We start from the raw sequence: 26,161 nt of genomic DNA on the forward strand, positions 1-26,161 counted from the left end.
TCTCTCTCTCTCTCTCTCTCTCTCTCTCTCACACACACACACACACACACACACACACACACACACACACACACACATATACATGCACACATACACACACTAACTCTCTCTCTCTCACACACACACACACACACACACACACACACACACACACACACACACACACACACACACACACACACATATACATGCACACATACACACACTAACTCACACACACACACACACACACACACACACACACACACACACACACACACACACACACACACACACACACATACATGCACACATACACACACTAACTCTCTCTCTCTCTCACACACACACACACACACACACACACACTTTATATACTTTATTTGATTCCACATTACAAGTCAAATTTCATTAGGAATCAAATTTACATGCACACATACACACTAACTCTCTCTCTCTCTCTCTCTCTCTCTCTCACACACACACACACACACACACACACACACACACACACACACACACACACACATACATACATATATAGGCCTACATGCACACATACACACACTAAGTCTAACTCTCTCTCTCTCTCTCTCTCTCTCTCTCTCTCTCTCACACACACACACACACACTTTATATACTTTATTTGATTCCACATTACAAGTCAAATTTCATTAGGAATCACATTTTTTGAATAATCCAACAGATTAAAACAGCAGATTGTTATGGATTATACAGTTATAAGGGTTCAGGAAACATCGCCATGCTTCCTATAGTTGCTGAGACTGAACAGTACTATAAAAGCAGGACTAGTACTACACTGCAGGATTATAGAATTATTAGAATATATTACAATACTTCCAGAAGTGAGACTAATAGTTTAAATTGATTTGCACCATTCACTTCAGAATTAAAAAGGTAGAGAGAGAAAAAATAAATAAATAAATACATCTTATAAATAAATAAAAATATATAAATATATTTTAATTTCTACAGTGTTATAATGCATGCATGCACTTTTCTCCCATTGTTATTTTAGTGAGCATGTAGTAAAGTGCTCCACACACCAGTGTCGTGTGAGGGTTTACAGTGGCTCTATATGGTGGTTATAAACAGTGCTGAATGATGTTGTGTTGAAAGAGGAAGCACATGCTGTCTTCATAGGCTTCGACTTTTCTGTGCACTGGCTCAAATCTGTTGCATGAATGAAAGAAAACGAACGACTTAGCGCAAAACTAAGCATTGCTGAATCAAAAAATGCATGCAATTTAGCCAATGCAATTAGGCATTAGTGTGATGTGGCACGCAGGTAATCCACTCGTGTCACGGGCTTGAGCTGCTTTGTCCCCGGATTGAACTGTCATGGCTGCCGTGCGCGGGTGACTGGCTCTGGTTGGACGGGAGGCGGAAAAGCGCTGTAAGTCTGATCACCTTCGACAGTTTTACATGCACTTATACGCGTTTTCACATATGCATCACGTAAACGTTGACTTTGAAGAAGATTTAAAGTTTTAGAAGTGGGAATGCAATGTCGCACGCGCAAATGGCATGACAGATATAGCAGTTTGAAACATGTTTGTTGGGCAACTTTACATAAGCAGGACTGCATAGTTACTAGAGTAAACTCCATCGCAGGCTATTTGCATTGCTTTTTAGATTGCATTGCATTAAATTTGTTTTAAAACTTTATAACACGTTCATTGCATTGTGACAGGGGGAATTAGGCAACTGAACCACAGGTGCAAACTGATTATAATTTAACTTGTGCAGGTCAAAATGCATGTTTAGTATGTGCTCCTTGATTGCTTTTAATTCATTTCTTACACGTCTTTGTTGCATGGGTCAGTATGTGTATATGAAGACAGAGATGTGAGGAAGATTAGTGTTAAACTATGCTTACAAAACAGTGATGTATGGTGCTGTGATGTATAACATATGGGACAGAACGGCTATCATATTACAATGGAAGACAAGTGTATTTCACAGAATACCATGGTATTACCATGGTACATGTCCAAAAGCATCCTGGTATTAAAGTCAGTGTATTTGTTACACACATGATGCATAAGCATTACATTGCTTTAAACTAACCTTAAACCAGAAAATGTTTACGTTAAGGAATAATAGTTGAAAAGAAAAAAGAGGACTAGTGTATACTCTGTAATTAATAAAAAATGTAAGTGAAAATGTACCATCATGAGACCATGTTCAAAAACCATGGTAATACCATAGTACATAGTACTGAACACACACATATGGTAATTCAAACATACTGAATTGTAATTAATATGTTGTAGTCTTCAGGTAATCAGGGTTTGTTCTCGAAGACCTTCTTGAACATGTTGTGTAATTACTGTATATGTGACAGTGTTTTCATTTTGATTTTTGTTATATTTGTGTGCAAGCTCATGTATTTTGATCATAAATGCTTATTAATTTCCACTTAATGTCCAGTTTACACAATATTGCACATCATTCATTACAATAATTACTCTAAATGGCAAGAGTAAATGTAATAAACGAGCACAGTTTTAACACGTCACATGCATTCAGAAGTTTGGGGTTGGTAAAATATGTTAATGTTTTTTTAAGAAGTCTCTTATGCTCACAAAGGCTGCATTTTTTTTTTTGGGATCAAAAATACAGTAAAAACAGTATTATTGTGAAATATAATTACAATAAAATATTTAATTGCAAAAATACTAAGCAGCACAGCTGTTTTTTCAACACTGATAATAATCATAAATGTTTCTTGATCATCAAATCCTCATATTAGAGTGATTTCTGAAGGATCATGTGACACTGAAGACTGGAGTAATGATGCTGAACATTCAGCTTTGATCACAGGAATAAATTAGTTTACAATACATTCACACAGAAAACAGCTATTTTAAATTATATTAATATTTCCAAATTTTTTACTGTATTTCTGATCAAAATAAATGCAGCCTTGATGAGCAGAAGATACTTTTTTTTTTTTTTTTGCTCAGTCCTCAGAACCATTGAGGAAAATATAATAACATTGATTATTAAGTATGATACAAATGTTATGTTGATTGTTGAGTTTTAAGCATGATCTATCTAAATGTTACACTTCTCCTTGTCTTGTGTAGGGCTCTGTACATCCAAAAATGAACGGAGTCGACGCCAGCCCTGACGCTCAGGTTGGGAATGAAGAGAGGAGCATTTGGCATAAACGCCTGCGTCTCAGGAAGTCCTCCTTTTCATTTCCCAATGAACAAAACACTGTGAAAGAGGAGAAGAATGTTACGCCGCACGGACAGAAAGAAACAAAGAAGTTCGAGAAACGACACCTCGTGAACACTTTCATCTGCTCTGTGTGCGACGACGGCATCTCCTTTACACCCGGCCAATTAATGATGCATTTTACGATTGTCCACGAAGGCAAAGGAAGCCCACCGATGTTCCCATGTGACGTGTGTGGTTTCTCCACGTCAGTGTTCACTACGCTTCAACGGCACCGAATGCATCACGAGGACTGTTTGTTCACTTGTGAGATTTGTAATGACAACGTCCAGCAAACGCTTCCCCAACTAACCAAACACTGTCAAACTCGCCATTCTCTGAATGGTCAGTACTACTGTCCAACATGCCAACTCTCCATCCAAGAGATCGAGCAGTTTATATGTCACTCGTGTTCGGCACCAGTCATAAGCAATCGTGAAGAAAGCATTAACTTGAGGGCGGCACAAGAAAACACTCTCCTAAAGCACATGGCTGCCGCATGTCGTCAAAGGTGGAGCAGGAGAAATTGGTGGAGAAAACGTGCACAAGTCTGCAAGCAACACAATAACCCGTCCCAAGAGTTTAAGTTCTTGCTTCCAAAACCAGAACCCCAATGGGCATCCCAGTTATTACCATTATCCACACCCGGTCTACTGGACAACCATGGCTTGTTGATGGATCCAGAGAAGACCTTGGAGGAAACACAGCAGTTTCTTGAAAGGACTGTTAGTAGTGGTAATAACTGGCCTATATCTCTCAAAAGCGAGCTTGATGTTGTTCCTCCCGTGCCGACGACACCCTGTCCGTCACAAGCGAATGCTAAGCGACGTAACGCGCCACACCCAGGCCTGCGCCGCACTGGGAAAGATAAGCTAACCGGACTCATGGAGAAGAACAATATATCTGTCCCCCCAGATTGCACTACAAAAGTGGTCGGGTTCAAGATGGTGGACGGCAAAAAGCATTTAGTTCTCAAAGTCATTCCTTCAAACAAGCGAGATGTTTCGACTCATTGTGTTAGACCTCACACTGTGAAACCAGCCAATCAACCAATCGAATCGAATTCGACTGTCTCAGGAAACTGTTCTCGTGCTCAGGTGTCATCTAGAAGGTCTTCATCCCAAAGAAAGAAGTGCGTAGCTCAGCGGGACTTTCTGTCTTCAGTGGTTGAAAGGATAAAAAGCCAACGAAAAGATGGATGCAACAATCAGGAACCCACTGACTGCGATACACACATTAATCTCAACGTATGCAACGCCAGAGAGACCAAAACGCATTCTTGCACCGAAGTGGATATTCATGCAAAGAGAGACTGCCAAGACAAAGCCCTCAGTGAATCCGAGGAAAACCTCACCGCATGCCAAGGAGATTCAGGCTGTCCCAGCGATCTGACCTCAGATACGGGGTCTTTGGAAGAGAGATGTAGTTCTCGACTCCTTAGTGCAGCGTTTGATAAAGAACACAACCTCACACTAGATGCAAACCTCACCGGGCTTCACTCAAACACAGACTCGTGCTCCATCTCCGGGTTTGATTGCATTAGTCCATCCGCTAGATCTCCCCTGAAGGATTTGGCTGAGACGTTGTGTCATTTTCCAAGTGAAGATGAGGGCCTGTTATTTCACAGTCGCGCTGACGAGTGCACAAACAACACGGACCCCAGGGATTCTCCGGTCCCGGTGGGTCAGCGCGACTGTGAGAGGGAGAGCGCTCCAGACCTGGATCAGACGGTGGATGAGCTGCCTTTATCAACAAGCAGTCGTTCGCTGGATGAGGCGCGAGAGGATCAGACGATATCTGCACATTACTGCTGTGATGAGCCTCGGCCAGATGTGACGTGCACTGGAGGTAAGCATTAAGCAGGACACGCTGGGATAAAGTGCACTTGTGTGTTCCCAAGGTCATGGAAAACAGTTTTGGAAATGTTTTGATTCTTCAAATGCAATGGAAATTGTGTTCAATGGAATATACAGTCAAATCAAAATTTATTCAGACACATTTCTCACATTATCACAGTTTATTCGCTATAGTTGAGAAAATGGTAATTAAATATAAGACAAGAACTCAGTTGATATTTCATATCCTTCTGTTAGACTGTCTCACACATGAATTATGTTGAATATCTGTCAGCTGTTAAATGTAACTACACCATTAGATAATACCAGTTTAGCTCAACCAATTACCAAGCAATGCTTCATTTTGTTCAGTCTGTGTGTAAAAAGAGCATTAGCAATTAAAGAAAACACACTTCAGCAAAACATGATCAGCTCAAAGTGTCGGAATAAATTTTGGTCCCAAATTTTTATTAATTTTACTGGTTGTCCATTGTATGAAGAATTTTTGGGTATAATATGTCACAGTTTACTTTATTTTGCTATCCTCACTTACATAAATTAACTATAGTGTCCTGCACCCACTTGTAAAATATCAAAAATTATATTTGAATAGTTTTTGGTTTGATTGTATTTTTGCTAGTTGGCTTTGAAGTAAAAAAACAACAAAAAACTGGAAAAGTAATGCCATGAAAAATCATAAAAGGTGTGTAGAGTAAGAGATGGTGTCTATCCTTCAAGACTTTCATAAAACCATGGGCTTTTAGTGAAGGTAGACAGCATGTTTAATTCAATTCACATTTATTTGCACTTTTCACAATACACGTCGTTTCAAAGCAGCTTTACAGAAAATGCATGCGTCTTTATTACAATAATGCGGTCAGTGAAAAGGCTTTAAGTGATGTTCATTGTTTGGCCTACAAAACATTGACATCTTTCCTAAACACTTCCATATATATCTAAGGTCACATGCATAGATATCTAAACATGGATACCACATTAGAAAGCCGCAATATTGAAGTCGTGCGCCATATTGGAACAGTCAAAGCTGGTCCATGAACACTTGAGAGCACATTGACTGCAAACCTAGTTATTCATATTTATGAACCTGTATCTGCAATAGTTATTAGCAGCTTTCCTATATCATGAATGTTAGATAGTTCTGCATATATTAATATTTCATATAAATATTATTAATCATCAGAGAACCCTGCTGTATAGATATCATATAATAGAATATTAAGGTTTTCATCCTTTTGACATTGACATTTATCAATATTATCATAAAAATAAAAATAAAATAATAATTATTTACTCTGAAATTGCTCGGTAACCATCTTTCCAAAAACATTCAACACATGCATTAAGTAAAATATAGCTATTAAAAATGTTTTCCATGTTTTTCACCATATATTTAACACAATAATTAAAATATTAAATTCAATTCACATGTATTTGTATAGCGCTTTTCACAATACACATCGTTTCAGAGCAGCTTTATAGAAAATGCATGAGTCCATATTACAATAGAGTAATCTGTTATCAGAGGAAACTGTCTAATTATGCATTTCAGAAATGTACAGTTAGCTAAAAATGTATTAATTTAAACAATGTAATAATTTAAGGCAGAAACAATGAGCTCATTGAAGTAATGAATACTTGTTTGTTTAATGCACACTATGTAAGATTTTTGGATTAAAATATTCAAAAACCACTAGAACAATGTTATATATTTTGTTGATTTGTTTATCTACATAATCCCAAGTGTTTCCAAGAATGTTTAAATCCAGAGAAATAAGCAATTTTAACCAGGACACGGACCGTCGCCGATCAATCATATGAATACTTTTGTTGTTTGTTAACAAATGATTATAACATATAGAAAATTGTAGCATGGGTGCATGTTGATTCAGAGTAAAATATAGTAATTAAACATGCTTGATTTTTCTCTAAACTAACATTTATTATTTTTAGGGCTGTCAAAAGATTAATCACAATTAATCGCATCCAAAATAAAAGTTTGTTTTTAATAATATATGTGTGTACTGTGTATAATTAAATTTGTATATATAAATACACACACATGCATGTATATATTTAAGAAAAATGTGTTATTTATATATATATAAAAATTATATTTATATATAATATAAACTATATAAATATATATATACAGTATATGTATGCAAATATTTCTTAAATATATATATGCATGTGTGTGTATTTATATATACAAAATAATTATACACAGTACACACACACATATATTATGTAAACACAAACTTTTATTTTGGATGCGATTAATCGCGATTAATCTTTTGACAGCCCTAATTATTTTTAATTTTATTTGCACCAGTATTAAAATGCATAGAAACATTTAGCATGCTAAAAACATTTGAAAGCATGTAAACTATCTTCTGTTTCCATCAGGTCCAAACCAGCAATCCAAGCCAGTCGACACCAGCATCATCTTTCCTGATGGTTCAAACTCTTCCACATGTGTATCCCGGGAGTCGAGCGGCCCTCTTGCATCACTGAACAGAAAGCGCATGGGAGAGACGCCCTCTCCGGACTCTCCCGTCAGTAAATCCCAGAAGCGTTCGACTCGAGCCTCTGAAGACGTCACAGCATCAGACCTCCACTGGCAACCGGTGGCTCGAGACGTTCCCACAACACTTCGACTGATTCCCTACAGCTCCTCACAATCCGTTCAAATCCCACGGGATAACCAGCCTGTTATAGTCCTCAACCATCCCGACACTGAGATTCCCGAGGTGACAAACATCATGAAAGTCGTCCACAAGCACAAAGACGCCGTGCAGCGGGTCGTACTCTCTCGGAAAACTCTCCGAGCTCTCTCGGATTTCAACGGCGATGACTTCCGGAATAACCTCATCGGTAACTGCCACGCATCCCATTTCAGGAGGGAACGGCCGAACGGGACGGTTAAGGAAAGGTTCAGCTTGAAACTGAGGCTTAAAAGAGTGTGCGGAAGAAAGTATACCGTGGTACCAACAGTATCAGAAAGCATTGTGCTTCAGCCGACGTTTAGATGCTGGTTCTGCGGGAGGATTTTTAGAAACCAGGAAGCTTGGGTGGGACACGGACAGAGACACCTAATGGAAGCGACCCGAGGCTGGGAACAGCTCTTTAACAGATAGAGGAATTAGCCATTTTTAAGAAGTGCTGTGAATCAGGGTTACTATGCAAATCTCAGGGCGAGAAAAACACAGGAGGATATTTGATATTTCATTCTTTATAGTAATATTCTTTTAAACCCTTTTTTTGGGTGGCGATTTCTATGATCGAATATTCAAGTCGACACATGCAAGCGTTATTTATTTTGTTCCACAATGTGAAAAAGTACAGAGCATTAGTTAATATATTAAAAATCACTGTGTCAGACCAAATCCATCTCGCACGATACTGTGATGCATCATAATTTGTGAGATTATTGCAGAGACCTCAGGTAATATTATAATATTCCACTGCTGTAAGATTAATACTAATAGAGCAAGTGTGTTGAACGAGTAAATGAACAGTTGTGTTTGATGCTACACTTTAATACTTTATGTAGCTTTTGAATATATTGTTTTATTATTTTATTTCTGGTGTTTGAAACACAGTGCATGTGTAGTTTAACCTCTTCATGTGTAGTTTAACCTCTTCATTACTTCCGTTTTTGCTTTACTAATCAACTTTAATTAGGCTTTTGTGACTGGGATGTTTACAGAATGCAAAGTAGATTGTTGATCCGTTGTAAATGACTTTCAAAGGTGCTTTAGCGTGTCATATTGCCTGTTCATATAGCATTCGTCTAAAACTACACCTGTATGCAGAAGCATATGCTGCGTCACTAAATTCTGTTTTGTATTTATGCTAATTGTCTTTATATTTATTTTTTCAGCATGCAGTTGGCTATGTTACGTTACATGGGTTGGATTAAGGATTTAATTAATAGTTTAAATTAATTATCGAATTGTTAATGTATTACTGATTGTTAAAGAATCATGTAAACTGTGATGTTGTGGTCTCAGTAGTCAATCATTTATGAAGCCAAAGGATTTTTTAAGATCAGTGTAATCTGATCAGGATAATAATTTCGTGAGTAAAGGGTTTATTTTCACCGACTAAAAACGAGACCCTCACTGACTTTTGATTGCACTGCAAAGTTTGAAGCTCTTATAACCGTGGTGTGAATTTCCTTCTGAATATCATACATTTGAAGACGGTCTTTATTCCAGGCCTCTGATCCACTTAACTTGAAAACCAAAGAAAACGTGTCTCTTCTGTTTGTATAGAAGTGTAAACACTGGTATGCGCACTAACAGCTGTGAATGACACCTTGTGTTGCTGTGTTGTAGAAGTGCCTCCACACAACCTCTAGAGCTACCAGTGAATAAATAAATATAATTATTTTGAACATGTATTTGTTTTAGTTTTGATTTGAGCTGAGGTATAAGAAAAACACTATCGTTCTGATTACACAGGTTTACATATCAAACTCTTATCTAAATGTATGTCAGGTTTTTTTTAACAGTTTTTTACACTTAAAGAAATATGGTGATAATGAAATTTTAGTTTCACCAAAACTCACCAAAATGATCCTAATTTAAGACTAGATGGACTAGATTTTTTTTCTTGAGAGAAGGGGAACGTAACGTGTTACTCTCACAAAAATAACTAATTATATCTAATAAATTAGGTTCTTTTTTTTTTTTTTTTTTTTTTTTAAAAGGCTTTAGTTAACAAACAAATTGCTTTAATTTTACAACAAAATGTATTTTGGCAATGCATATTTTTTAAAACAAAAGACTAAAAATGGAAATTAAAAGTTTCACCTAAAATAGTCTCACAGTTTTAAGGTTCCCAATTAATTTATTCAAATTAACTAATTATAACTAATAACTAATTGTGTGATAGTTTTATGTAAAGTAATAAGTTAAGTTTCTTTTGCATTACTTTTTATAACCTGGGCTAGGCTTGCCTGTTTGTTTTTAAAAACAAAAAAGTAGTATTTTTGGCAAATCTAAAGGCCCTTTCCCACCAAAAGTGAGACGAATAAGCCTCAGGTTGAAGGACATGCAAACTCTCTCCTGTACAGCAGAGGGAGCAGGGTCAGTCGGATCATTGAAGGTCAGCAGCAAAGACACTGACTAATAAAGTGATATTAAATGCATAAGGTCAGAGCTGGACAAAGTACACTACTTGAGTGAAAGTACAGATACTACTGGTCAAATATTACTCCGTTACAAGTAAAAGTTGTAAATACCTATTTTTACTTAGTAAAAGTACAGAAGTACTCGTTTTTAAAAGTACTTAAGTATCAAAAGTTAATGTCAATGCATTGTTTTATTATTGTTGTGTGTAATACTTACAGTACCTTATGCCTCTGAATCTATGCCTACCCTCATATCAATATCAGATGTGTTTCTAGAACACAGTTCCAGTAGTGGGATTGAATGTGAGATTGAATAAGTCACTCAATAACGTCCACAATGGTTTCGGACACCCAAATGGCTGTTCGCTCAAATAGTGCCCTATTTAAAGTTTTTTGGCTTTTAGTATGAATATTTTAGCATTACTGTTATCTATAAGCTAGTGTGCTCCAAAACAATGACACAATTCACATTTAGAAGACCAAACCCAGCGCTGAAAATGAAAATCAGGTTGATGATGTTGGATTCTGTCGTCAACTCGACTTTCATTTCCAACCAAAATCAAAATCATCCCCTGACTGACGTTACTACTTTCTACTCAAGGACCGTAGAAATGTAGTGGAGTAAAAAGTATGATATTTGTCTTTCAAATGTGGTGAAGTTAAAGTAAAAGGTTTCCAGAAAAAATAATACTCAAGTAAAGCACAGATACTCAAAAAGTGCACTTAAGTACAGTACTCAAGTAAATGCACTTTGTTACTGTCCACCTCTGCATAAGGAATATAACATTTAATTAATGCATGTTTGCTAAATATTCTGAGTTTTCATTTCAGTTTTTATTCATTTTGAGGAATGCTGAATCTGTTTTTGTGCAAGTGAGATGAGTAAATGCTTGCTCACATTTAGTCTAGAACTACAGTAACCATCATGTTCTTACACACAACGCCTCTGCACTTACAGTTCCTCTCAACATGAGGACAGGAGAGCTGTAGGTCAATGCATGGGAGTAACTTTACTTGCATTACTTATTTGAAAACTCAGGTAACTCAGGTATTTTGTTGTACATTTTACTTTACAGTTACCTGGGAAAAAAAAAAATCTGATTATGTAACTCATGTTACTTGTAATACCTTACCCCAAACACTGAGAACAAGCATTATGTAATTAGGTTTTTAACTTAATATATATATATATATACACTCACCTAAAGGATTATTAGGAACACCATACTAATACTGTGTTTGACCCCCTTTCACCTTCAGAACTGCCTTAATTCTACGTGGCATTGATTCAACAAGGTGCTGAAAGCATTCTTTAGAAATGTTGGCCCATATTGATAGGATAGCATCTTGCAGTTGATGGAGATTTGTGGGATGCACATCCAGGGCACGAAGCTCCCGTTCCACCACATCCCAAAGATGCTCTATTGGGTTGAGATCTGGTGACTGTGGGGGCCATTTTAGTACAGTGAACTCATTGTCATGTTCAAGAAACCAATTTGAAATGATTCGAGCTTTGTGACATGGTGCATTATCCTGCTGGAAGTAGCCATCAGAGGATGGGTACATGGTGGTCATAAAGGGATGGACATGGTCAGAAACAATGCTCAGGTAGGCCGTGGCATTTAAACGATGCCCAATTGGCACTAAGGGGCCTAAAGTGTGCCAAGAAAACATCACCCACACCATTACACCACCACCACCAGCCTGCACAGTGGGAACAAGGCATGATGGATCCATGTTCTCATTCTGTTTACGCCAAACTCTGACTCTACCATCTGAATGTCTCAACAGAAATCGAGACTCATCAGACCAGGCAACATTTTTCCAGTCTTCAACTGTCCAATTTTGGTGAGCTCGTGCAAATTGTAGCCTCTTTTTCCTATTTGTAGTGGAGATGAGTGGTACCCGGTGGGGTCTTCTGCTGTTGTAGCCCATCCGCCTCAAGGTTGTGCGTGTTGTGGCTTCACAAATGCTTTGCTGCATACCTCGGTTGTAACGAGTGGTTATTTCAGTCAAAGTTGCTCTTCTATCAGCTTGAATCAGTCGGCCCATTCTCCTCTGACCTCTAGCATCAACAAGGCATTTTCTTTTATTGAGTGTATTTTATGATGTAAATGTTTTTAGTTGTGAAGCACTTTGTGGCCTTATACCTGTGAAAGGTGCTATATAAATAAAACTTACTTACTTACTTACTTACACAGGACTGCCGCATACTGGATGTTTTTCCCTTTTCACACCATTCTTTGTAAACCCTAGAAATGGTTGTGCGTGAAAATCCCAGTAACTGAGCAGATTGTGAAATACTCAGACCGGCCCGTCTGGCACCAACAACCATGCCACGCTCAAAATTGCTTAAATCACCTTTCTTTCCCATTCTGACATTCAGTTTGGAGTTCAGGAGATTGTCTTGACCAGGACCACACCCCTAAATGCATTGAAGCAACTGCCATGTGATTGGTTGATTAGATAATTGCATTAATGAGAAATTGAACAGGTGTTCCTAATAATCCTTTAGGTGAGTGTATATAGCAGGTCAACTGATGGTCAAATCTAGTATTACATTTTCAGTGGCCCACAAGGTTTCCAGTTATTGCAACCTAAACAGTAATGTAAACCAAATTACAGCCATTGAATGTGGATCGAATGTACAGAACCGACTGTTTCCTATGTGGTTAAAAATAAGTAATTTTTATTTATGCCTAATTTTTTCTTACTTTACAAATATTGTTATTATATACGATACTGTTATCTGCAGATCTGACTTACTCTTGCAAAAAAAGAACCTGATCAACTCACGTGACTAGTCCACCTTATGTAAAATAAATGTAATTTATATGAATAATTTGAATAAACATAGTACACAACACAATAACTTTAAGTAAAAAGATTCATATTTATTTTTTTACTGCACACTTTATATAAAACAAAATGTTTATACAATGATTCAACAACAAATACACATAAACTGTACAACTGTACCTTATTTGATATCTTCATATAGGCTTAACATTGCTCTCTTCTCTGCTGCTGTATTTTAGATCGTTTCTATGTAAACACGGACCTCTTTCATCATTGCAACGTTAATCTTGAATGGTATTTTCGGCGTCTCGCTTTCCGTCGCGTCAAATTAAAAATACCGCGTTGTTTTAATTCTGTTGCTGCACTGTTTTGGAAATGCTCGCCTTGTGCGATCGGCCCTGTCACTCACAAAAATAAGTTATAAAAGTAGCAGCAAGTCCCAGCTTCGCAAGCGTGGATCTGTTTCCATCATCATCTATTAAGGTAAGATGTGAAACCATCACACAGTTGTATGTCAGTACGGTTATATTTGTCAGCCTGCAGTCTTCAGATCGCGCTGTTGTTGTGGTTGCTTCACGGCCTCACTGCATGCCTGAGTTTGGTGGAGTCTTTGGTGTTGCTCTGTGAGTCGACCAGCACGAGAGGATTCTTCTGGTGGTTCTCAATAATGTCAGACACGCTGCTGAAACGCTTCAGAGTAAAGAGAGATGATAGTTAGTGACTGACAGCTGACATTTTTTACTTTTAAAAATACATTTTCCAAAATTTTACACTAAACCATGTAAAATTATCCATGTATGTTATCCCCATAAATGAAATTTAGAAATGTGGGTCTTTTATAAAGTGAATTTTACATAAAAAACTGTCTTTGTATAAAAACCTATTTAAAAAAACATTTTTAATTTATTTATATAAATTTAAATTAAATCATAAATCCTCCAAAAACTGCACAAATGTGGAGTAAAAACATTAATAAACAGAGTAAAATTACATTTGTTAAAAAAAAAACTATTATTCTGTTACAAAATTACATGTTATTGCCTGGGGTCCCTGGGGACCCCAAAGACCACGAGTGTCACTATTTTTTTTCACGCTAACATAAAAACAGATATCATTACAATTTTTTTTATATTGTAGATCTAGAAAGGGTTGAGAGCCGTACAAAGTTTCATGCCATTTGGACAAAGAGAACATTTTTTTTTTTTAAATTCAGCAAAAGTCATTTGCGGGTTAAAAAGACCCCGAAGACCATCAGAGGGTTAAGTCACACTTATCTGAATGCCATTTAAATGTGAGCATGAAATCAAAAGGGACTATTTTTTTCTTTTCTTTTTTTTAATGGAATATTGCAGCATTTATTATAAATGATTTATCCGTGCACATTTAAAAAAGCCCTCAACTTCCCTTCCCTCATGCAGCGACTTCTTCTCTGATGACGTGTTTACCGGCAACCTGTCATTCACAGAGATCCACCAATAGCAAACCACAACCATCTAATCAATCAATCAATCAATCAATCAATCAATCAATCAAGTATGGGTATCTGTAAGTTCTAGTAGTGGGTTTGCTGAAAGGTCTTTACAATGGCAAAGTTTTTGAAGACTGTGAAGAATTCTGCCATCACTGGTGTGCAATGAATTCTGAGGTAGACAAGGGAGCGAAGGATCCTTCTGTTGTATCCCTCATTTCACGGGAAACGAAGGACCCATTTGAAGGAGCATTCGAATAGAGGGAATGCATTGACGTCACTTTCCCAGCCGGACTGAGTGGCAGAAGAGCTGCTGTGTGACTGGATTTAATAGGAGAAACTGCGAAAACGCCAGTAAAACGAACGATTATCAGTTTAAACTAAAGGTTGGTACGGTGGCCGAGAGAGCTCAACGCGCAGCAATGGAAGAAAACACATGCAAATAGAAAAAAACACCCGCAAATTAAGAAAATATCTTAATCAGTTTTACAACACATGTGTGCTCCAAATAACAACCAAATAGCAGAGACCACAACGGAAATGATTCCAGGGGAACCAAATAAGTGACGAACCCGGCTGGGACGTGCTTAATGCTCGTGAGCATCCCTGTGCCCTGCTCCCTGTGAAGGGCAGACGGCAGAGCCCTTGAAGTGGGACCCTGGAGTGAGCAGGGCACTAGTGTGCAATGCATTATGTAGCCGTTTGGAACGCACTTGATGAAGGGAACAATGAAAGACAACGTCATTTCCTCATTATTTTCACCTGGGATGTTCCCATGACAGCGAAGCACGGCGTCCATCAGCCGAATCGCTGTTCTTACCACAGAAATATACAGTGTAACTGATGTATAGATTAATATCTTTCCCTCGTGTTCTTTTTCTCTATCTTTTTTATTTATTTGTTTTAGTTTTTTTCAGCTCTTTGTTCTTTTCTCATTTGTATTCTGATGACATTGAACATATTGTTAATACATTTTGTATATTGTATACAAGTTGTATGTCATAAAAATGTAATCTCGGTATGTTTTGCAACAACAACAACAAGCTGTAAAAGCTTTTGAGCTGTAAGCACGTCCCAGCCGGGTTCGTCACTTATTTGGTTCCCCTGGAAACATTTCTGTTGTGGTCTGTGTTATGTGCAGTGCGTTTCTGTATTTGGTTGTGTTATGAGTATTTGGAGCACACATGTGTTGTGAAACTGATGAAGATGTTTTCTTAATTTGTGGGTGTTTTTTTCTATTTGTATGTTTTTTTTCTATTTTTTTTTTTTTCTATTTGCATGTGCTTTCTTCAGTTGCAGCGCGTTGAGCTCTCTCGGCCACCGTAGGTTGAGCTCGATATAGTGTTTCTTACAACTTACCAAAGATCCAGTGATCCGTGGATATTGACATCGTGTTTCCTGACATTTATATGAGCCTGACTTCGACGCCGGGGAAATACATAAAGCCAATTTGCCTGTGAACGCTTTATATAAATACAATATAGGTCTAAATCCGGGTAATCACTTATATCAATGTTATATATATCAACATCGTCCAGCCCTAAAACATGAATAGTTTTTTGTCAGTGTTTAATTAAAAGCGTCCAAATTATGCAGAATATACGATGGTTAATATTTAATTGATGAGTTGTCAATACAATATATAACAATACAATAAATAGTGTATGATTTTACCCCTAAATTCAGCATATTGACACAAAATGATAACTGCAAAATCCTTTCTCTGCCTGGATCAGTTGTTTCTATGATTTGCAGCCCTGCATTTCTCTGTTCTGTAGCTTTCGTAAAAACACACCTCAGATTTCTTGTCAAATCTATTAATACAGTCAATCTCAAAGCTCTGTCCCGTTTTAGATGTGTTTTGTGTGTTTTTCTCTGCATTCATGCTGAAAACCAATGCTGTCGCTCAGTGTTTCTGCCACTCAGTGTGTGTACACCGCATGTACAAAAATGCAGGGTCATTTCAACCGGTCGGTCAGGTTCAATCGGTCGGAGTGACTGCGGTTACACTCTAAAAAATGCAATCAACCCAAATTTGGGTCAAATATGGACAAACCCAACCGTTGGGTTACATTTTTCAATACAAATTTTTAACCCAACGGTTGGGTTTGTCCATATTTGACCCAAATTTGGGTTGATTGCATTTTTTAGAGTGTAACCGCAGTCACTCCGGCCGACGGTGACGTCACACACACTCTATTTTGGACAAGCTTTTTTCTGTGCCACGGTGATGCAGTCTGCCTTCGATCGTGCCCTTTAAAGGATGCAGCTTCTAAATTGCGACGCCGCAAACTGGTTGCGAAAGCTGCGTGTTCGAGTTAGTTTCTGTTGTAGCATTTCACTATCGACCTGCCACTATCCCTCTCTCCAATCAATTCCCAGTGGACAAAATCAAGTCCCGCCTACATGTGATCTTGTTCCAGAAGCCGAAGACGTCACAATAGGGAAGAAAAGACTATCGCAACTTCTGTTTAATGACTTTTAAGTGTCCAAATTCTTTTTAGGGTCAGTGTATCACCATGTCCTTCTTTACCTCCTCTCCTTGCTTCTCTTTCCCCAGAGCATATTGTTTGTTGGAAGCGATGTAGCGGACGGGGATGTTGTAAACTCGGCCGTTGTAAAACACCACGAGTGTGTACGGCTGCTGTGCGTCCACACCAGAGCTCTTCCTGAGCAGAAACGACCCGTCCTGAAATACAATCAGACAAAAAGCCCCATCCGGATTAGCTACATCTCAAACAGGGATAGACTGAGATTTACATTCATGCATTTGGCAGATGCTTTTATCCAGAGCGACTTGCATTGCATTCAAGGTACACACTTTATCAGCAGCTCATGCTTGCCCTGGGAATCGAACCCAGTGACCCCTTGGCGTTGCAAGCGTCATGCTCTACTGTTTTAGCTACAGGAATAATAGCAGCCGGTGATGTTTTAAGATTATCTGCATTGTCTGATCACCATTTGACTGTTTTTTTCCACATTTCTAATGTCTGCCAACAGTCTTGTTTACATTTTCTGGTTTTGAATATATTGGTGCATCTTGAGTTCATTTATTTATTTTATATTTTATATTTTTATTTATTATATTATTTATTCATTTATCAAAAATATTTCCATTCCATTGCTCCAGTCGCAAAAGAAAAAATCCATTTCAGTGTTCATGTGATTTTTCCAAAAGAGGAAAAAATATCACGAGATTGATTACATGGATCCGAAGAGAGAAAGATGCCAATTTTGCGAGCCGTTTTATTTAACTTTATTTATTTAAGCCGTTTAAACTCACACAGCAGTGTTGACTAGTTTAATGAAATTTAATGCCATGGTCATATAACATCAAATTAAGGATGCACCGATATGAAAATTTTGTCTGACAACGATAACAGATAATTCTTTATATTTGAAAGCCGATAACCGATATATTGGCCGATAAATCTAAATACACATTTTTATATAATTTTTGAGTCTCACCATTAAAAGCCATGTCCTAATTATGATGTTCTCATTATAATTTTATGCAGCTTATATGACAGCACATGTTGCACTTAACCATATTTTCCTTTTCAAAGTTATTTCAATCATATTTCAAGCGATTCAAAACCATAATGTCGACCAGTTTGCATCTGAAGTGTCTCAGTTAAAGGAAATAATACATTAATATGATAACGCTAACATTAAAAAGGAACATATATCTGCCAATACCGATATGGTGGCCGATATATCGTGCATCCCAACGTGTTATAAATGTACATAGAATGAAAATATAAAAAACATAGCAAGATTTACAATGTTAATTACTTTGGAAAGGTGTCATCACGCATTATCAATACGATCAACATGCATGATGCATATATCCCACTTGCATTTGCTTGGCTTCTGCAATAATGCATGAGTATTTTCACAAAAGGTTTTGATTTGAATAATAATGCATGACTGTTTTTAAAGAAATTAGATGTGTGTACCGGCATCGAAGCCGGATTTGGTTTCTTCCCAAAAGAACGGCAGTGATGAACTGTTAGTGGATCAGATATAATGGCAGAGTTGATGTATTATAGTTCAGGGTTTACAGGAATTTGCTGGAATTTCGAATGCAATGTCTGTGTGAAATGCATCAGTGTTGTTTTGTGCACGCCGGACATGCCTTAGCTGAGCGAATGAGAGCGTCCTCTGCTGTCTTGCGGTCACAGCTGCTGGCAAACCAAACCTTTTTATACACACCAGCTTCCTGTGAGAGAGAACGGGATAGTCAGACTGACAGGGTAATGCATGCTGGGATGCTCTTGATTATAGTACTTATGCTGCAAACTGAGACACACTAACATCAGGGTCACTTTTCATTCTCTGTCAGAGCCAAACCTTCTCAATTTAAAAAAAGGGTAACACTTTACAATAAGGCTCATTAGTTAACTTTAATGTATTTACTAGCATGAACTAACAATGAGCAATACATTTGTTACTGTATTAGTTAATCTTTGTTAATGTTAGTTCATAAAAATACAGCTGTTCATGTTAGTTCACAGTGCATTAACTAATGTTAAACACAACCTTTTTAATGACGTATTAGTAAATGCTGAAATTAATATTAACTACGATTAATAAATGCTGTAGAAGTATAGTTCATTCTTAGTTCATGTTGACTAAGGTAGTTAACTAATGAACCTTATAGTAAAGTGTTACGAAAAAAGATATGCGTAAAGAAGTCAAGAAAATAATTGTAATCACCTCCTCGGCGTCTCTCGCGGATCTGCTTTCTGAAGGCAACGTCCCCCTGCCTGGATAAAATAATATTAATAAACAGACAGAAAAGGAAAGACAGATCTGATGTCTTTATTTGCCTTATAAACAGAGAGAAAGAAAAAGCGTGAATCTTACTTTGGGAGGGAACCTGTCGAGGCAAAGGCATTCTGTCGGAGAGAAGGAGTTTAGTTCTTGTGGTTCTTTATGATTACGGTATAAAACGAAACCGTCGTCGGTGATGTCTTACCTGGCTCGATGAAACCCTGTTGACGACGGACTCGACATGGAGTCCGCTGGGATAGTCACTGGTGTTGTTTTAGATGATGATGCTGTAACTGAGATCATGTGACCAACAAAAGGTCTTAGTTAAGATTGCACGTCCTGGAGACTATATATTGTGTCACAATATATCGCAATACAAACATGCAACAATATGTATTGTGGATAGTTCACCCAAAATAAAAGTTTTATTGTCAGTACTACATTAAGCTCCTATATATATAATGTTGAATATAATGTATAATAATGCAATGGGGAAATATTTGTGTGTCCTGATAATGCCAAATGTCTGATGTTACCAGTAAAAAGTGACATTATTTTAAATATATCTAGTCAGTGAAAGAGTTCAAGCATATTCATCTAAAATAATAATACTAGCCTATATTTTCAGCTTCAGAATCATGAACATTGTTATTCTGGTGTCTCTATTGTCCTGTGCTTTGGGTTTCAGCACCAAGTCCAAGTCTATTCATTTACACACACAATGTAAAACCAAATTTAGCATTTTAATCAACAGTTCATTTTTAGTTAACCTTTTATCATATGTCTGGGAGTATCGCAATAATATCGTATTGTGAGTTCAGTATCGTGATATGAGGGAATCGTTACACCCCTAGAAAACAGAGCTTACTTTGTGGCATAACGCATCAGTTTGACTTATGCATCTTATAATATCATAGGATGCACCATATACCGTACGCTAGATTTCAAGCATTAAAACATTGCTTTTGTTATTCTATGACAGTCTCATCATGAGGGATTTTGATAGTTACCTTCACTCTCTCTGTGAGGAATGCTTGGTTTCTGCAACGATGGATGAGTATGTTCACAAAAGGTTTTGATTTAAATAATAATGCATGACTGTTTTGAAAGAAGTTAGATGTGTGTACCGGCATGGAAGCAGGATTTGGTTTCTTCCTAAAAGAACAGAAGTGATGAACAGTTAGTGGATCTGATATAATGTGTGTATTATAGTTGTATTATAGTTGAGGGGTTCCAGGTCTTACAGGTCTCGAGGTCGAGGTGTCGGTATCGATGGTCTCCGCGTCTCCTCTGGTCTTTCTTTAACCACTAATGAGTGTCAGAAAATAGATGGTTTTCAAGAGAGATTGTTTTTCTACATTCATTTGCTCAGGTTTAGTGTGTGTAACTGATACTCACTGTCATCTGCGTCACACACCTCATAATCGTCCTCTGATTGGGATTCCTGCTCAGACACATAGTGGAATAAGACCGTCAGCATAATCTCAATTCAAAACACGCATTTTGGATTGTTATATCATATATCAGCAACATATGTGCATTATAGGGCTGATTGCTTATTTACATTCGAATCAAATGTACATGTTGGACAGGTTGGTAACAAACGTCTCATTTGTCAACATTAGTCAATGCATTAGCTACAATAAACTAACAATATATATATGTGTGTGTGTATGGGGGATATATATATATATATTATGGATGCACCGATATGAACATTTTGGCCGATACCGAATAATTTTTTAATATTTGAAAGCCGATAACCGATATATATCGGCCGATAAATCTAAATAATATAATTTTTGAGAGCCTGATTACAAAAACAAAAATCTCACCATTAAAGGGTTAGTTCACCCAAAAATGAAAATTATGTCATTAATGCCACCCTCATGTCATTCCAAAACCCGTTAGACCTCTGTTCATCTTCAGAACACAGTTTAAGATATTTTAGATTTAGTCCGAGAGCTTTCTGTCCCTCCATTGAAAATGTATGTACGGTATACTGTACATGTCCAGAAAGGTAATGAAGACATCATCAAAGTAGTCCATGTGACATCAGTGGGTTAGTTAGAATTTTTTGAAGTATCGAAAATACATTTTGGTCCAAAAATAACAAAAACTACGACTTTATTCAGCATTGTATTCTCTTCTGGGTCTGTTGTGTAAGACGCTGCTGACGTGTTATCTGGTGCGCCCGAGCTTCGTTTACAGTCTGAGGGAGACGCACGCTGTATTCAAGCTATTCTACATTGTTTGTATTTTGGTATTGCTATATTTTTTAAAATGGTACGTAAGTGTGCATGTCGGGCGCACCAGATAACACGTCAGCAGCGTCACTGCGGAGTCGTGAACGCGTATTGACAACAGACCCGGAAGAGAATACAATGCTGAATAAAGTCGTAGTTTTTGTTATTTTTGGACCAAAATGTATTTTCGATACTTCAAAAAATTCTAACTAACCCACTGATGTCACATGGACTACTTTGATGATGTCTTCATTACCTTTCTGGACATGGACAGTATACCGTACATACATTTTCAATGGAGGGACAGAAAGCTCTCGGACTAAATCTAAAATATCTTAAACTGTGTTCTGAAGATGAACGGAGGTCTTACGGGCTTGGAACGACATGAGGGTGGCATTAATGACATAATTTTCATTTTTGGGTGAACTAACCCTTTAAAAGTCCCAAGCACACAATTATAATTTTCTCATTATAATTTTATGTAGCCGATATGACAGACTTGCGCTGCACGTTTTGCACTTGACTTTTCCTTTTTTGAAGTGATTCCTATTAAATTTCAAGCAATTAAAAACCATCATGTTGAACAGTGCACATCTGAAGTGTCTCAGCTGAAGAAAATAATACATTATTTATCGGCTTTAATATATCAGCCAAATTATCCGATAATTATAACATTAAAAATGAACATATATCGACCGATACTGATATGGTGGGCAATATATCGTGCATCCCTAATATATATATTAGTAAATACTGAAATTTACTACTAAGATTAAGTATTGTTCATTATTAGCTCATTGTTAACTAATGTTATCTATTTGATGCAAAATAACATTCTTATTTTTTAGTGTTATTATACTATTGGTAGTTGCAGTTCTTGCTTATATTATTGATGATTGAATTGATGATCGATACTCACTGCAGGCGTTGATGGCCTTCTGGCGTGCATTCTGTACGAACAGATAAAACATGGAAAATTTACATTTGTTTTTAATTTGTGCATTCAACTCTTTCGTTTGGTACATTTATCATTTTGTAGTGTTTGTTTTGAGAGACGGCTGTGATATTTAAACTAACTATATAGAAACTATCAAAATGGTAAATGTTCGTAAGGGTGTTTGTGATGGTCATATAAGTAAGAATGACTGTAATACCGTGGACTGGCTTTAGGAGGCGCTATCTGTGTGTTCGGCTGAAGAGTCTCGTTACTCCTGATGATCAGAACATTTATTGACACAGAACATCAATATAAAAGAGAGAATATGCTCAAAGTTAGACTAAATGTAGTGTGTATTTTAATGTGTGAGTATATAGCAACATCTTCATGCACTGGGAATAATTAAATGTAATTACTCCTGTAATTACTGCTATCTGACATTGAGTTTAACACCGTTTTGTAACATAGCTAGTTTAATGTGTGTAATATAATATAGTTAATTGTGAAGTTTTACCTTTTCTTAGAATGTGAATTCTCCTATAAACAGAGACACAAAGCTTTTTTTTTTTCCAGAGCATTTATAAGGCAAACTAATTCTAGAAGCTTAAAGGATGAATCACGCAAGTTTGTCAAGAACATGTCCATGTCATATTTCATGCCAAAATCATTAAAAAAAATTATGCATGGTGGGATTAGTTGTACTACCTGTAATTTATGCTGATTTTAACCACGATAATATTAATAACAATTGTTCAGATTGCATTGCTATAATCACCACTGATAAAAACGCCACTCAAGTTTTTGTTTATATAATATATGTGTTATTGTATATATGTGTGTGTGTATATATATATATACATACACACACACACATTCACATAGACATATGTATATATATTATATACATAAATATAATAATATATATACACATATATTATATAAACAAAAACTTTTATGTTAGATGTGATTAATCATGATTAATCGATTTGACTGACTATACATATTAAAGTAATGAGGTTTTGGGGATATTGTCATGTAATTAATGTTTCCAAATTTAAAATACAATATTAAAATACAAACTGCACACAATGCATGCTCTTATTCTTTTATTTTGATTTTGACGTGAAATATGACCTGAATATATAACTTCAGTGACCTGAACAGAGCTATTTAAGCTTAAGCTTACCTTCAAGTCAGGAACCTCATAGAAATCTAAAAAAAGAAGTGCAGTAAATGCGCTTTTAATATTTGATCAAATAAATCTAGTGAAACTGTGCAGGTCTTGGAAAATATTCTCACCTGGATCGTTCCCACAAGCAGGAACAGCAGGCTTAACCCCTCTGTTAACCGGCGGCTCTGGAAATCGACATCATTAGAGCTTTATTTATTGATAATAATAATTCAGCTACAACATTAAAAACGCCTTGCATAAGCGTTCCTTTATCATCTTACTTGTTAGTGTTTTCCCAGTGGGGTCGATGTAATTATCATCCATTTCGTCCTCTGGCTCAATGTAATCTCCCTGAACAGAGAGAGTTGCAGTATCAGTAGTTTATTGTGCAGTAAATTAAAGTGTGTGTAAAGTTAACGGTGCGAGCTGTTATTATTACATCATCTTCCTCTGCTCGGCGGGCCAGTCGAGGGGGTTTGTGCCTCTGTTGCAGATGGAAAGGAGTGTTTGGTTTTTCCGGTCGACCACGACAGCTGTCTGGTGAACAGAAGAAACACACACCGGAAGTCTGGTTTTAGCAATATGTCATCAGTTACTCAAACTTATTGCATGCTTTTTTAGCATTTGAAAGCATTGCTTGCTTGAAAGGTTCTTCTTTTGCATTTAACAGAATTAAAAAAGCATGCAATAAGTGCTTTCTTCAAATGTTCTCCTTTTGCATTTAACAGAATTAAAAAAGCATGCAATAAGTGCTTTCTTCAAAGTTTCATTCAGTGACTAAAGACCCGGTTTCACAAAGATAGACTTTGACTATGGCTTAGATATAGTAGATAGTCAGACTTCAGATACACATCTAAATCAGACCGTTGCACAAAGCACAACTCTGACTATCTTAAGTAGGACTACACTGAAATGCATTCTGGGTAAAATAAGACACTTTTCAAAACAAAAAACATCGCGGATCGAGTAAGCGCATTCAACCGCTCAGTGCAGTTTACCCCAGTGGAAAATATGTGTTTGTTGGAGGAGTATAACAGTTACAAGGACATTTTACTTGGGAAATTTAGTGGAGAATGTAGTAACAAGAAGAAATGTTTAAATTATGAGCCATTTTCCCTTTTCTTTTGGCTGTTTGTAATGTAACTGATTATTACTGCTGGTTGCCAAGGTAACAGAGTCTTAGACCTCAGTTAGCCTGGGGGTAAGGGGTCTAATTGTTTTGGTCTAAATTAAAGGGATAGTTCACTTTGAAATTAAATTTTGGTATGTTTTAGCTTACCTCAAGGGCATCCAAGATGTAGGTGTCTTTTTTTCCGCAGTAGTTTCAATTTTGATATTTTTAGGTCAAACCGTTCTTGTCTGACAGTCATTTAATGCAAGTTTACGGTCACCCCCTCAAAGAGCATGCACAGAGTCCAAATTAAACAATTCCCCATCGTCCAAATTAAACAATTCCCCATCGTAAGTACACATTGATGGCCTAAGACACGAAACGAGCGGTTTGTGTGAGAAAACGAACAGTATTTATATTGTTTTTACCTCTTATACACAGCCACGTCCAAGTGATCTGAGGGCGCGAGCGCATCCTGGTGACAGACTGGTGCATAGATATATATACAATAGATGTCGCATTAAAGACATTCGTTCCAATGAACTGCCGTAGCCAAGGCGACGTCTATTGTATATATATCTATGCACCAGTCTGCGCACACGTCACACAATAGGAAGCGCCCGCGCCCTCAGATCACTTGGACGTGGCTGTTTTATAAGAGGTAAAAACTATATAAATACTGTTCGTTTTCTCACACAAACCGCTCGTTTCGTGTCTTAGGCCATCAATGTGTACTTACGATGGGGAATTGTTTAATTTGGACGATGGGGAATTGTTTAATTTGGACTCTGTGCATGCTCTTTGAGACAGTGACCATAGACCTGCATGATATGACTGTCAGACAAGAACGGTTTGACCTAAAAATATCAAAACTGAAACTACTGCGGAAAAAAAGACACCTACATCTTGGATGCCCTTCAGGTAAGCTAAAACATACCAAAATTTAATTTCAAAGTGAACTATCCCTTTAAGTCAGTCTTTATTTTTGTGAAACAGTCTAACTTGCATTAGACTAGTCTATGAGCAAATTTTAGACTTGTCTAACACTATAGACCGGTCTAAAATAGCTTTGTGAAACCGGCCCCTGGGGCTTTCAAAAAAATAAAAAAATAAAAATCACATTTCATTGCATTGCAGAACATCTTTTGTGTTACACGGAAGACGGTCGTTTGGCGGGGAAATGATAGGAGAGTTTAAATGTATTCAGTGAACTAGCCTTTTAAAGTCGACATGAAATGCTGTTTGCAACCCATTTTTCTTGTAAAACGAGATTCAGAGTGAAAAATGTAGGGCAGGACTGGATTACAGAAACAGGAGTTCTTGGCAGAGCTGCACGATTCTGGATAAACTGAGAATCACCATTTGTTTTGGTTTTAAATAGAGATCATGATTCTGAATAGACAATTAAACAAAATTACATGTAGTCTTAAAGGAG

The 26,161-nt window shown here is 37.0% G+C and overlaps 2 protein-coding genes across 4 annotated transcripts in view; one reads left to right on the forward strand and one right to left on the reverse strand.

The window, feature by feature from the left end:
- Positions 1 to 1,096: 1,096 nt before the first annotated feature.
- Positions 1,097 to 8,420, forward strand: znf518a (zinc finger protein 518A). The gene is made up of 3 exons (XM_079855667.1): positions 1,097 to 1,396; positions 3,093 to 5,073; positions 7,488 to 8,420. The coding sequence occupies exons 2-3, from the start codon at positions 3,111 to 3,113 to the stop codon at positions 8,216 to 8,218; spliced, it is 2,694 nt and encodes an 897-aa protein (XP_079711793.1). The 5' UTR covers positions 1,097 to 1,396; positions 3,093 to 3,110; the 3' UTR covers positions 8,219 to 8,420.
- Positions 8,421 to 13,094: 4,674 nt separating this feature from the next.
- Positions 13,095 to 26,161, reverse strand: part of blnk (B cell linker) — a 32,314-nt gene continuing 19,247 nt past the window's right edge. For all 3 annotated transcript variants that reach the window (XM_079855668.1, XM_079855670.1, XM_079855669.1), the window contains 17 exons: positions 24,055 to 24,152; positions 23,897 to 23,966; positions 23,744 to 23,800; positions 23,631 to 23,656; positions 22,959 to 22,981; positions 22,662 to 22,718; positions 22,427 to 22,457; positions 20,660 to 20,705; positions 20,506 to 20,569; positions 20,389 to 20,416; positions 20,272 to 20,302; positions 19,467 to 19,554; positions 19,355 to 19,386; positions 19,205 to 19,254; positions 18,624 to 18,707; positions 17,019 to 17,174; positions 13,095 to 13,707 (listed from right to left, as the gene is read on the reverse strand). In XM_079855668.1, the coding sequence (XP_079711794.1) occupies positions 13,591 to 13,707; positions 17,019 to 17,174; positions 18,624 to 18,707; positions 19,205 to 19,254; positions 19,355 to 19,386; positions 19,467 to 19,554; positions 20,272 to 20,302; positions 20,389 to 20,416; positions 20,506 to 20,569; positions 20,660 to 20,705; positions 22,427 to 22,457; positions 22,662 to 22,718; positions 22,959 to 22,981; positions 23,631 to 23,656; positions 23,744 to 23,800; positions 23,897 to 23,966; positions 24,055 to 24,152 (1,058 nt within the window). In that variant the 3' untranslated portion in view covers positions 13,095 to 13,590. The remainder of the gene's footprint in view (positions 13,708 to 17,018; positions 17,175 to 18,623; positions 18,708 to 19,204; positions 19,255 to 19,354; positions 19,387 to 19,466; positions 19,555 to 20,271; positions 20,303 to 20,388; positions 20,417 to 20,505; positions 20,570 to 20,659; positions 20,706 to 22,426; positions 22,458 to 22,661; positions 22,719 to 22,958; positions 22,982 to 23,630; positions 23,657 to 23,743; positions 23,801 to 23,896; positions 23,967 to 24,054; positions 24,153 to 26,161) is intronic.

This window comes from Squalius cephalus (genome assembly GCF_949319135.1).
Source record: "Squalius cephalus genome assembly, chromosome: 21".
NCBI lineage: Eukaryota > Metazoa > Chordata > Actinopteri > Cypriniformes > Leuciscidae > Squalius > Squalius cephalus.